This window comes from Hetaerina americana, unplaced genomic scaffold (genome assembly GCF_022747635.1).
Source record: "Hetaerina americana unplaced genomic scaffold, ioHetAmer1.1.p SCAF_5, whole genome shotgun sequence".
Lineage (NCBI taxonomy): Eukaryota > Metazoa > Arthropoda > Insecta > Odonata > Calopterygidae > Hetaerina > Hetaerina americana.
This window is the reverse complement of record NW_027287095.1, coordinates 74,083,920-74,097,509: the sequence shown is the minus strand read 5'-3', so window position 1 is coordinate 74,097,509 and position 13,590 is coordinate 74,083,920. Positions and strand designations below refer to the sequence as shown.

The window sequence follows — 13,590 nt, the reverse complement described above, 5'->3', positions numbered from 1 at the left end:
TTCCAGTCACAAATTATGCAGATTTCAACGAAACCCATTTAACGTGCAACCTTTTATATTAAAAATCACATTATTATCTCAAAGATCTGGAATTCATATGTCGTTTTGATGTTTAACAAAACTCTGCTTTTGGCGGGATTTCAATGTAATTTCTACTCCGATGGAGGTTCTGGTGTCATTTGTTCGAATCTAATTCAGTGCTCATTGTTTATTACTAAGTCCCCATATCTTTCCGAGGTAAAAGAAACGTGTCGGATAAATAATATACGTAAGGAATGGGAAGAGAATATTAAGTACGAATAAGAGATTCAGGTGTGATGTGGTAGAATCGTTCCATAATAATAGAAACAGAGAAAACCTGTTGCAATTTTACTTTAATTATTTGAAAATGGTGTAGTACACCCAAACTAGTCGGTATTAAATAATCTGAAAACTGTAAAATTGCAAATATTTTTCTCTGTTTCTGTCAGAATGTTAAGTCTTAAATCTGTCAGGTCCAAAAAAAATCGATATGTGAGAAAATTTTTTTCAAATACAATTTAAGCATAGATGCACCAGGATATACGTGTAATATCATTAAGATAAGCCCGTAAATAATCCAAAAAACATTGTGCGACGAAATATTACGACATTACAACTGCAAGTCAGGCTGAGGTAATGAGAAGGAAATTGTAGGGAGTGGGGATTGAAAAACCACAAGGGAATGTAAAACAATAAGTACTTCCAGCGATTGAGACAAGTATTGCAGCGTGGAACCGTTATACAACAAAAGTCAGTTCCACAAGGTATTTCGAATACCGGGTAGCCACGGTAATGGAATTGTTGGCGTAATCTTTATAAATTACGATTGCCAATCTCACAGGGAGATTGATGAAAGCATTTTTACAGCCCACACACTAATAATAAATGCAGAACCATTTCAAAGAGACAGGTGGAGCTCCAACGGAAAACACCTGTTTTTCGATGCACGCGTCCCTGCTGAGTGAGGTTGCGTGAGTTCTCCGACCGTGGCCGCTTTGATCATTCCGATGCATTCGAGATAATAGTTTTAGGCCTGGAGCACATGGTGCGCCGGCAGCCCTGCCTTTCCGCGTTTCGCGGCGACTCCGAAATCAACATCGAGTCAAATTAACAGAAATTGGAACGGAGCGAACTGTAAAAAAAGGAAGATGTGGAGGGGGGAGCGGAAGGAAACGTAAAGTTTGGCATAACAGCATGAATCACATGCGGAAGATCCAACGGAAAGGTGCGTGAATGAAACGTGTGGAAATGTTGAAGCCTTTTCCGACGATCAACGATCCGAGAGTGTTTTGATGGCGCCTGTCTGGAGCCATTAGCAAGTCCGATCCCGCCAAGCAGGTACCTACGACGAGGGTCCAAAAAGAGATCTCTGGATGAGAGGTTGCCCAACATCCTCCGCGTGCATCCTGTCGACTCCAGAGTCACTGCGTTCAGAAAACTCCACTCTCCATTTCTACTTCGATTTCCACCAGAAAATCTCCTCCAGATGATGATAGAGTATATAGCATTTCCATCAACGTGATAAAATGTTAATCAGAGGCTGAACTGCCTTCTTTCCGGGCACGATTCTAAGAAAAGGCGCGTAATTAACGTGAATTCGTCGGAAAAATATCTTTCGAAAATCTATCTGACATCCGTCAGCAACAATATTTTCATCCATATAATGGCAATACAACGTTTTGAAATGACGGTTGTATGAAGCCTTTCCACTTCTGAAATACGTTGTTGCTAGTGGACTCGGGCATTCTAGGGAGTTATCTCCGAAAAGAAACGGAATCCCATTAACGAAAGCGAAAGATATTTTTCGGCTTTTCACCGCCTGTTGCAAGAGGTGGAGGTCAAAGAGATGGTAGGCCCAAAGAAGGGCATAAATAAGTTCCCAACCTTTAGAGAAAAGGCAGCTTAGGTAATCGTCTGGAATAATTGGATTGGTTTATCATTAAAGAAAAGAAAGGAAATCGCTTTTTTAGTTAGTAGTTTAGTTAGTAGGTAGATTTTCTAAGGACAAAACGTTGTGGAATATTTGCATACACCAAATAAATACTTGTGTAGTTATTTCGCCTATTCAGTGATGATGTGATGATAAACCTGATGAAAACTTTTGATGGCAATGATTTCATTCATTTAGTCTTCACAATGAACCTGCTTTCTGCCAATTCATTCATCACTTCTCACTAGTGACTTTTAGTCACTTGTTTCTCCATGTTTTAAAAATAGCTCCACCAAACTTCAATCAACGGCAAAATACAGCAATCCTTAAATTGGGATGCTTTCTGAAGACTCAAGACGTCTCACAGCTGAGGCAAAGTCTATGTGAGAATTATTAATTATGTGGAACCTACATTAGAATTTACCCCGATTGGAAAATTTCGTGACATCGTGAGAGCCCTGGAGGTGGGATGTACGCCAGGTTTTCCCAAGTCTTTCGTCCACGACCCAGGACTAACTTCATTCCTTCGATCTAAATATTTCATGTTTTGATAGAACTCAAAACAAATGTTTATAAACACATTGTTGCAATGTGGTTTTAGTAATTTTTCGATTTTGTCAAATATTACACGGAAACTTAGTTTATATATATTATATATATTCCTTCCTTTCCTCGTTTGCCTAACACTCTCCCCTCTATTACCGTCTTCAACATCCCACTGCCGGTCAATACTGAAGTGAATGGATATATATATATATATATATATATATATATATATATATATATATATATATATATATATATATATATATATACAAACATATATACATACTCTTATATCTCGTATAGTAGCTATCGTACATAATACTACGGTCAGTCAAGAAATTACTTGCTAGACTGGATAGAGGCAATAATATTCGAACTCCCTGAAATTAATTTTTTTTCCTACATATTCAACCTAAACGTTCAGACGCTTATGTCATTCTTTTACAAGTCCTTAATAGCCGGCAGGATATAAGTCTTTTGCCGTCGCAGCCAACGAGTACCGTCTTCGACTACAGCATCATCATTTTCAAAACGATGGCATTCCAAATTATTCTATAGGGGCCCGAACTGATGAACATCCCTGTGGTCTAAGTAGGATTGTACGGTGGATGTTCCAAACGTTCCCGTTGAAATGTTCGTAACAACTCCTGTGTTTGTTTGAGAAATGTTTGTGACCTATTTATTGACGTACCCTCGTAAATAAAAGAGTATCAGCTAAAAACTACAAATAGTGTACTACTTGTATAATATTATTATTTACCAATAACATGTTGGTTCTGTAAAATGCTAATTAAAATCTAAATTAAATAAATACTATATTTAAAGCGCACGATATAACTAGGTATTTTTAAAATTTCCCTACTAAAATTAAAGAGTAAATGTCCTTGGCCAATAAACATTTCACTTTAGGAAAAAGATCGATACACATTTTTGCTGACTCAGCTTTTAAATTATATTTCTCGTTTAATTCGAGACCCAACTATCTGTCGCGGTCCTAGGCATTATTTGAACCTGCGGTCTGTGGTAAATTTCAATACTTCTTTTGCCTTCACTTATAGTCTTCTCCACTAAAATTCCGTCTATTTCATTTTCGCATCCGTGATTAATAATTTTGTCAATAGCATCCAAAAAATCACTCCTTCATGATGCAAGCGGACGTGGCGGATACTTTTACTGGACGACGTTCTGGTGTTGAGGGCCTAAAAGCACATGGGCCAATTACTGTCTCATTTTCACCAAAATTACTGTAATTTCCGGTCAATAATTATAGAGGCATTTTAACTCAATATTTTATGTTTTTAGATGCTCAGACTATAATAAATGGGGCGTCAATTCGTTCGCCAAAAGGTCGAAGCGTAGAAATCTACTCCCACTTCCTTTCCACCGAAAATGAGCCAATCTCGCTCGTTTATCAGTCAATGATACATAGTGGCACACTTGGAGCACTTCCTATATTTCTCTATAAGAGGAAATCACAGAAATATTCTTCTTAAAAAAATTTTACGAAATGCTCGAAAAAACTGTGGCGTTATGTTTTAATAAATATATAGAGTTCCCTTCAAATTTAGAAGCGTGTTCCTTGAGATGTGAACTTTTCCTGAGAATGTCACCACGTCAAGAACTATATTATATCTGTAAAATAATTTATGTACTTTATCGATTTCGATCATTTTAATTCTGATTTTGATTTAAATCTGTCGGGAACCCCAGAACGCGTGATTTAATGCACTGCAGGGCAGAGTGGTTACTGAACCCTATCCTTATCTATTGTCAACCTTCAGTTGAATGACTTGGGTTGAAATAAAGGTGATATCTCTTCTCTGATTGCCGACGGTACTGCGAGAGGTTAAAATCAGATTTTGTTTGCTAAATATAGGGTAGAGAGCACACATTTCAGCATATTTCTTATCTGGTTCATTGGCTTAGGGGACGGGCGTAGATCATAATTATGTACGTTTGATTAAAGTGATGGCCCAGTATTTTTAGATGCCACGAGATGCATTTCGCTCGTACCCAACGTTTCCCTTTCTTCGTTCTTACAGAAGCAGGTGAGTAATCGTTTTAAAGTTTTCTTTGGCAAAAATTGTTGCATAATATTTTCCTTCGAGGTTTTAAGAGAACTATCTGAAAAAATCGTCCAAAAATTAACAGATTATTGAGAATAAGACAAGTTTTTAATAAAATTACTAAATTTATTATCTTTGCATAGAATTTGCTCATTGACTCAGAACAACACAGTTGAATATAGCCAAAATAAATCACATCTATGTCAACAAACAATTATGAAATCAGTAACGTTATTTCTTGCTGTTCGTTGAACAATCTTCCATATTTCGGACCTCTCTGGGTTTGAAAGGTGATGATCAACTCTTCAATGCATACTAAAAACAGCGCAAGTCAGGGCTGATCTATAAGTAGACGCATTAAAAAAACTCGTGTTCCCAACTAGCAACTATTTTATATAAACTGTAAATGACCGTGAAACCTCGATATGCAGACTTCGTGATTGATTCTCATGGCAGTGGCTAGGTGGAAACCAGATTTATTTTTAGAGGCATTAAATACGATATTTCTAAAAAAATAAAATATGAATTATGCAAATTACGCTTTCAACTAAAAAAATTCTTCCTTATTCTTCATTTCATTAGCCTACCATTATTATGAATTCAAAAGAGCGCGTCAGTTAGGTGTTGGCCAAAATCTGACGTTTTTTAATGGACTTTCCAGTGACAAAGTGAAATTCACCCGATTATTCGTGAAACAAACCGACATAGTATTAGCTTCAAAGCAATATAAAAGTCTTCTCAGAAAACAGTTAAAAATTTTAAACGGAATTTCTAGATAGATTGTGAGAACTCATTTGATCCGACAGTGGCAGGATATGCCAAAGTTTGAGAAAAAAAACGTTATTGCCTATATTCTTTCTATGACGGTTAGCATTTGTTTAATTAGTGCAGAATGAAAAATGCAGGAATAAGTACGTATTTTAAACCCTAATTTGATAGCTTTGATAGCTTTTTACACGTCCATACCTTCCTGAAGAGCCAGCTGAGATATTAATGAAACTTTGCTCCATAGAATTTTTTGTAATCTTCGCCATTTTTGATATTACATAAAAATAAATTTAGGAAATCCGTAGTGCCTAACCAGGGACATCAAAAGGCATAACCTCAACTTCTAACAAGATTTCCATCTCCATTCAGCCATTTAGATACATACATGAGAAATTAAATGGTGTTTGTTATGCAAGACTGAATGCATTAGATTCCCTCAACAAAGAAGCTTTTCATCATTACAGATTCCTACTAATCTGAGGTTTTTTTTGTGGTATTTTTCTCCAAAACTTTCTGTTCTCCGTTAATTCCCTCATTTTCTTGTTGCCCTTGTACCGACAATTCCTATTGTCTGTTTCTCGAAGGTTATTTTACATATAGACCTTCCTCCACAATTCTTCCCCGCGATATTAACTTTAATTATGGTCATGCATGAGTTTATATTACAACAGAATTCTGCTACCCATATGCACCAAACTTAAAACAAGAATGTAAAATACCACCGCATTGAATATAAAGACCGATGAGCTCCAGGGTTTTTTCAAGTAGCATCGCAACGGATAATCCATGCATACCATCGCAGAACCCGCAGAACCACTATTCACATATCCACACCGCGTCACGACGCCCCCTGACATCTGGGTCACGATCAAAAACAAATGTGACGAAAGGGATAACAATGAAATAGCCGAAATCTCACTCCCCACATCCACTAATTTGCACTGGAATATGTCATTCGGATTTCTCTTGGCGTCGGAATAGCTTCGTGTTACACAATTGCACTCGCGCCGCCGTTGGTGCACGGTCGGCGAGAGGGCGGCCGACCGCCATAGCCACGGGCACCAAGTCGAAGTGGACGGGTAGAGGTAGTGTGGGGGTGGGGGAGAAGGAGCGGGAGAGGAATGTTTGGAGGGGGGAAGGGAGAAATTGCGGAGATGAAATTAGACGCCAGCAGCGGTGGTCGAGTCCTCAAAGTTATACGCTCGCGAGCTCGAATAACCGGGTCACTCGGAGAAAGAAATTGGAGATTTAAAAAAATGAATGAATTAATAAACGTTTGGAAGCGTTCCCGGACACCATCGATACGTCTTTGGGGTGCAGAAGGATTTTCGGAACCTTTGGAGTGCCCCGGAAATTGCTCGGCGAATAGAATCTACTCCTAGCTATCCGACGGAAAGCCAACACCCGCAATGGCAGTGCGACAAATGCCAAAGCGGGAACGGTTCACCTAATTGAGCTTCCATTCCAGAGCACAGCGGAGATCCTTGACACTAGAAGCTCCGGTGTTGAAGTGTAGTGGAGGATAACTATGAAAAATAGCAATTCAACGAATTATTCTCGACGAAATGATTCAATCAAACGTAAAGCGTAGATTTATGTTACGACACGACACATGCAAAACCTATTTCAACTCAAAATTGAATAAAATATCGACTACATATATTTTTTTACTTTTTATTCTATATTTCTATTAATAGACACTTTATCAAACAAATGTTGTAATTTGATCCAAATCCATAATCTGCTCTTTGATTTCTGCGAACTAAAATAATAATCCTGACCTTGTAGTGTATTGTTCCATTTCACTCTTTATTCATCGTTTGATTTCTTCCCTGTATTAGAAATATTTGCAATATTTTCTCCTGCTTATACATTCAATGTGAACGTACTTTCAAGTTCTCCTCAAATTAGTGGTTACATCCCCTTCCATGGTGATATTTCTTAGCCTGCAGGTTTTTTGATAGGCTAAGGTAGAGCTTACCTTGTTCCACACCCTAGAGCGTGGAAGTTCTCGAATTCAGGGAGCGGGAGGGAGTTCCTTTCACCTGCTTTGCCTTTAGTTTTTCAAAGAAATCTGGTGCCTAAGAAAATTACATCTTTCCTCATTCGGGTTTGAGATCTTATAAAGAACTGTTTTTCGTAACTTTAATTTCAATATAATTGCCCTTGAATAATTCCCCTTAATCGCCTGAGTCCTCTACGCTACAACCCCCTTGACGTTGGACGAGAATCTTCAAATTGCTTAATAAAAGTATCACTGTTATGCCTAGTCTTCATACTCTAGCCCTTTCAGATTCGCTGGGATATTAAATAAACTTTGCGAATGTCCCTCGTCCAGAGACAAACCGGCGGAACACTAGAGTGAAAATGTGCACAGCCGTCCGTCGATTTCGGAAGCACGCGATCGTGTCACCCAAATATGCTCTCGCCGATAAGTTAAGCCGACAACTTTTTGTGCAGTGACACCGTTTTTCACTCGCCTCGAATTATTTCCGACTCACAGGAAAGGGCACGCCTCGTTCCGGAGAGCCATCCTCGAGAAATCGACGTGACAAGGGAACCGAAGCGTATTTTGTTCACCTCGTTTCCCTGCAAATTCGATTATTTATTCATCCGAAGCGATCCATAGGGTAGGCGAGAACGCACGGATATTGGGAGCACACGCCCTGTCTATAAATCTCTCGCGGGACCAACGACGGACACCAAGAGCCGCTTTCGACTCCCCCACTTAACCCCCGCCCACCTCTAAAATCAATCTGGTTTGTGGGCAAATGAAGAAATGCCGACTACTTTGGAGACGGAAGGGAAATCAGATCAATATTTAAGATGGATTAAGGCATTTGCCCACTCTCGGTGGGATCATAGAGTGGTTTTTGGCTCTTACTAAAAGTTGACGATCATTTAGATCAAATCAAATCCTGATGACCGGATAGAAAATTCCCTTGCACCTGAAAACCCTATTCGACGCCAGAGATAAAATTCATCGGTGAATATTTCATATTTGCAATTGCCAATGTCCCAGGAGCTGCACAGGATAAATATGAACGCAATATATTATGATAAAAATAAAGAAGAACTAGATACATTTCCAGGATGCATTCGTTTGGACAGTATAAAATCAGATAAAGAGGACAAAGACATTTGACGAATACATCTGATTATAGAGAGAAATAATTAATACGTAATCTACCAGTAATATTCCAATTTTTTATTGCCGTGCTACCGGTTTCGGTAGTTGACTGTGATAATCAGGGTATCTTGATGCTTGCAGCCAAATTTCAAGACCCGTACTATCGTAATAAAAATGCGTAGAAAATCGCTGAGAATCAATTCATTGTTTCTATAAAACGGAACGATTCCAAACTTGAATGAGTTATGATTTCTGAATTATATAATACCCACGAATAATGTCAAAAAGCATGAAATTGGCAATAAGAGAATGTGCTGATTGAAATAGAAAGGCGAAAAATGTAATGCAGTGTGAATGGGGCAAAACTGATAACTCTGCCCGAGGAGGTTGTTGTTGAGGCAAGAGCAGACGGACCAATTCGTGAGTTGAAGAGCGCACGATAACTGGGGGTGAGTGCCGAGTTTCTATACGGTGGGCGATTTATCGAGGAGCGAGAGGAGTGAGAATTAAGCACGGATTTCTCCGATGAAAGTCACGGGTCAATCGATATTTTATTTTTCACGAGAGGTCCTTTTTCGAAATAACTGACGTGAAGTTTTGGCACGACCGCGGCATATGGAGACTTGAGAGAAATTCATTCGTCTTAAACCAATTACCGAACCTATAATTCTTGCATGAAATATGTTACCTCTCTGCACAGTGATGAACTAATTCTGCACTTGTCCCAAACTGTTAAAGGTTATGAAATGGCATTCGGTCCTCCCATTTCTTTTCCATTTCCAAGAATAGCCATGCTATACATTGCTCTCGTTGATAAAATTAACAATTGAACATTGTAACAATATGCTAAAATTTTATTATTAAAATGGGTTTTTTAACTCAAATCTTTGACTTGGAAGATGATGCTCAGAGTCATAAGCAGATAATTTGAATTTTTTTTATTTCAACACTAAAAAAATTAAGCTCACTACTGAATGTTTTTGCTGGAGTGATATAATGTGATTATCAAATTCTAATATGATGATAAATACGTTTCAGAGGATTCTAGGCCACTACTTCTCGGGACGATGAGGTTAAAAGTCATTACTATTTCAGATCAATGCTAGTTGCACTCGAATCTTCTGATTCTGAGCCGTTCTCAACTACTTCTGGCCAGTGGCAGTAGCCAAAATGGCTTTGTAATCAGAGTTTTGTCCTTGATCATTCCGAGGACAGGATTTAACAAATTATTACCCAATGAGGTCAGAATCCATTTTTCTGGAATTCAGCCAACATTTCTAGGCATTGAATCAAAGAAAATAGGTAATGAATGAAAACTCCTACGATAATGTTGACCTAAATTCATAAATCAACGAATATTGACTCAAAGAATAAGATCATAATAGCTGGTTATTTTTATCGTGGTTTAATAATATCCGCTTTCAGATAATATTTTAGTCTACCATGTACATGTTTTTCATTTACATGACCTTATTATAATTTCGTTGTTAAATCATAACTAAGTTTCGGTACAATTAAGGAAACTACTTGATGAATGGAAATGGATGTATTGATTATTAAGTTTAAAGGAAATATTCTCTAATGATTGAATAAGGCGTCCATGAAGCTTTAAACCCGTATATCAAATGCACAAATATATTTACATTATTCTTCTACTTTTGAACTTTATTCATAATTAAAAATAGTACCACCATCCCTGTTCCTTGTTCTGCCACATTTTAAACGACAGAAACTAGTACAACTATGAATATTGAATGCCCTTTCAAAGAATAGCCGGGCTCTACTTTTCATAATTTACCTAAATTTCATCAGTTTCACTTTTACTTCATAACTTTTTGCCTCTCCTTTTTGGTTTTTGGACTACACAACTTTAATATTTCCACATATAACTTAATTCAATATACTATACTTGATCAGCCATATTTATATCTTTACTTGAGAAACACAGTTAAATTTCTACTAAATCGTTTATCAATGGCTGTCTTAACATGGCAGTCGAAGAATTTGACCCTATATATCGAATGATCCAATGTTGGTCTCCTAATTAGGCACCAACAGCTTCGTCCATAGCCGACGACCTCCTCAGCCATCCAGGTCCCGTCCTCAAACTTTACGGCACGCCCCTTCCACCGCAGATACGCACCTCGGGAGCAGTGGGAGGGACGAGTCGGAGAGGGCTGCTCGCCCACCCCGACCTATCCCCACCCAAGAGGGTTACGAGAGAAAAGGGGACGTGAGAGAGCAAATATCTCCCATCGAAGATTGATGAAGGCCTTCTGGATATACTTGGGTGGGTGGGACGGTGTAAAGGGGTGAGGTTACACAACACATCCTCCCGAGAGCCTCCTCTCTCCCGGAGAGAGTAACGGGGGAGGAGCAGGGTGGCAGCGGAGGAGAAGACGGCAGGAAAGGGTGGGGTGAGCGTTACACCCCTCTTCGACTGGGCGAGAGGGTTGCGCAAATATTATGCCCGACTTATCGCCCTCCCACCCCATGTCCACGCCATCCCTCGAGAGACCCTCGCCCTCGAAATGAAAACCTCAACCACCACCAACCGACCAACCCTCCTCCCCCCACTCCTCATTCAGATCGAAAACGCCACCTTCCCCCGGCACTACGTCACGCATCCCACACTGGGTGTTGCAGCGATTCCTCTGCGGTTGTACCCTTCGGCCGTTGAAGTCTCCCGTAAGGTCCTTCGGTGCCACCGCCGCCGCCAACGTGTCGACTCCCAAGGTGGCCCAGCAAACGGGAACGCAAACGAGGAGGCTTCGGCGTGTGTGAAATTGGACCGGTTGGTCAATATCGAGAGTGAGCTAACCCAGACCTTCGAGGTTGCGGGAGAGTTGAGAGAGAAAACAAAAGCGAGAGGGAGAGCTGGTGGCGGGTGGGGAATGTGGATGAGGAGGATCCGCGCGGGCCGCCCTTGTCCCCGACCGCGCCCCCCAGACCCCACCCTTCGCTCGTCCTGCCCCATTCACTTGGCTCCCCCACCGGGGATCCCTTCTGCCTCTCTGCCCCTTTCCAAATTCGGTATATAAGGACCAGCGGGAGACGAGATAGGCACTCTTTCGCTGGAACGTAGTGAACGATAACACCTCCCCAACCATGTACAAGGTAAGAAGCCTACGAATATTTGTCTAATTTGCCTCTTTCCGTCAATTACTCTGCGTCGGGACGGGCTGGACGTTTGACCGACGGAAGCCAAACGAGAAGTGCCGCAGACACTTTTAAGTGCTAAAATAGTTCGGAATTACTGTGAAGTGCAATTTCCTTCTGGATCACAGTGCTGAGGGTGGGTGGTAAGACAGATTTTGACCTCGACTCGTGTGCAAAAATATTAGCTATTTGTCAAACATTCGCTGTATAGTCACGAAGGATTATTCTCAGAGAAAAATTAAGAGTGGTTGTTTCAAAAACGAAACACAAAGAAAATCTCCTTGAAGCTCTTTATGCTCCAACATATATTGATTAGAACAAACTGGATATATTTTTAAGCTTTAGGCTCAATTAAGGAAAAGTCTAAAATAATAAGTCAATCAGGCACATTGTGACCAGTCAGTACAAAGCCCCAATATAATCCACGGAAATGGAATGTGTGTAACAAAGGAATTTCTTTTTAAAATATGAGTAGGGAGTCATCTAAATGTTGGGACTAGTCCTATTCTATCCATTGATATTGATACATTCACCGCACATTAATAATAATACAGGTACTTGTAAACTGGCGCTACAGCCTATAACACAGCAAATTCGCCCGCATCAAAACCTATGGATAGAATATTATCTGTTCATTTACTTTAAATTCTACTGATTTAAGAATTCTGTATGCGTAGGAGAGAAATACTTATGGCACAACCCATTAAATCGTTTAAATAAGGATAATAATAATATTTCAAAAGTTTTAGGGCATACTCTCAAAATTCTTCAAAGTGGATAACAATTTAAGTATTGGTTCTAGACTTGAGTACAAGTAACTTATATGATCAAACTGACGGTGGTATCTGTGTTCTTCGTTAACCTCTGGAAACACTCCGGAACCCCGCATAATTCTGTACTAACATAAAAATATTGTTTCGTCCCACAGTTCGTCGTCCTCGCCGCCCTCGTGGCCGTCGCCAACGCCGGATTCCTAGGCGCCCCCGCCGCCTACGGCTACGCCGCCGCCCCCGTGGCCGTGCACGCCCCCGCCATCGGCTCATCCCACCAGAGCACTGTCCGATCTCTTGACGGAAACCACGCCATCTCCCACTACTCTAAGGCCGTCGACTCTGCCTTCTCCTCCGTCCGCAAGACTGACACCCGCATCAGCAACGACGCCGTCGGTGTTGCCTACGCCGCCGCCCCCGCCATCGCTGCCTACCACGCACCTGCCGTCGCTGCCTACCACGCACCCGCCGTCGCCACCTACGCCGCCCCCGCCGTCGTGAAGACCGCCTACGCCGCCCCCGCCATCGCCGCCTACCACGCCCCCGCCGCCGTCGCCGCCCCCGTCGTCGCTAAGGCCGGTCTCCTCGGCGTCGCCTACTCCGCCGCCCCCGCCGTCGCTCACCTGTCCTTCGATGGATACGGAGTCCACTACGGATACTAAGAAGTGATCGACGAACAATCGGAAAGTCGTCCGAAGACCCCTACGTGCGATTCGTACGTTGAAGTCTCTCGTAAATGGCTCTCCAGTTTTTCCCCTTTGGCCTCTCCATCCTGTACATAGTACTATGCCTAATTTATTCACTGCTTGGTAAATAAAATATTTCCACAGCATCCATATGAATTTCACTATCGAATTCCTCATATCCTTTTTTTATTCCAAACAGCAATGTAAGCATAGTAGAATATCCCAAACTTGACACCACGCATAGTTGTTTCATCTCTATAGAAATGTTTGCATATCTCCCCAGTTATACAAAATTCTGAATTATTTCTTTAGTTTTGATTTATATTTGAGTTACCTTTTTTAACTAAGCACGATATGGCGGAGGCAGTATATGTTTCTTGCCATTGGTACTCGTAAAATATGGTTACTTGAGAACTTCACTTCACTTCCAAAATAAAGCACTAGCTATTGGGATAGGTAAATCTTGGTAGTTTACTGATTTATAAACTCCTTAATGAACAAACTTAATTATTCT

At 40.6% G+C, this 13,590-nt stretch overlaps 1 protein-coding gene across 1 annotated transcript in view; it reads left to right on the top strand.

Annotated features, from left to right (window-relative positions):
• The window catches only part of LOC139694110 (pupal cuticle protein G1A-like), a 39,984-nt gene extending 26,932 nt beyond the window's left edge, over positions 1-13,052 (top strand). Inside the window, exons 3-4 of the mRNA XM_071592539.1 lie at positions 11,547-11,578; positions 12,549-13,052. Of these exons, the coding sequence (XP_071448640.1) occupies positions 11,547-11,578; positions 12,549-13,052 (536 nt within the window). The remainder of the gene's footprint in view (positions 1-11,546; positions 11,579-12,548) is intronic.
• Positions 13,053-13,590: the final 538 nt, after the last annotated feature.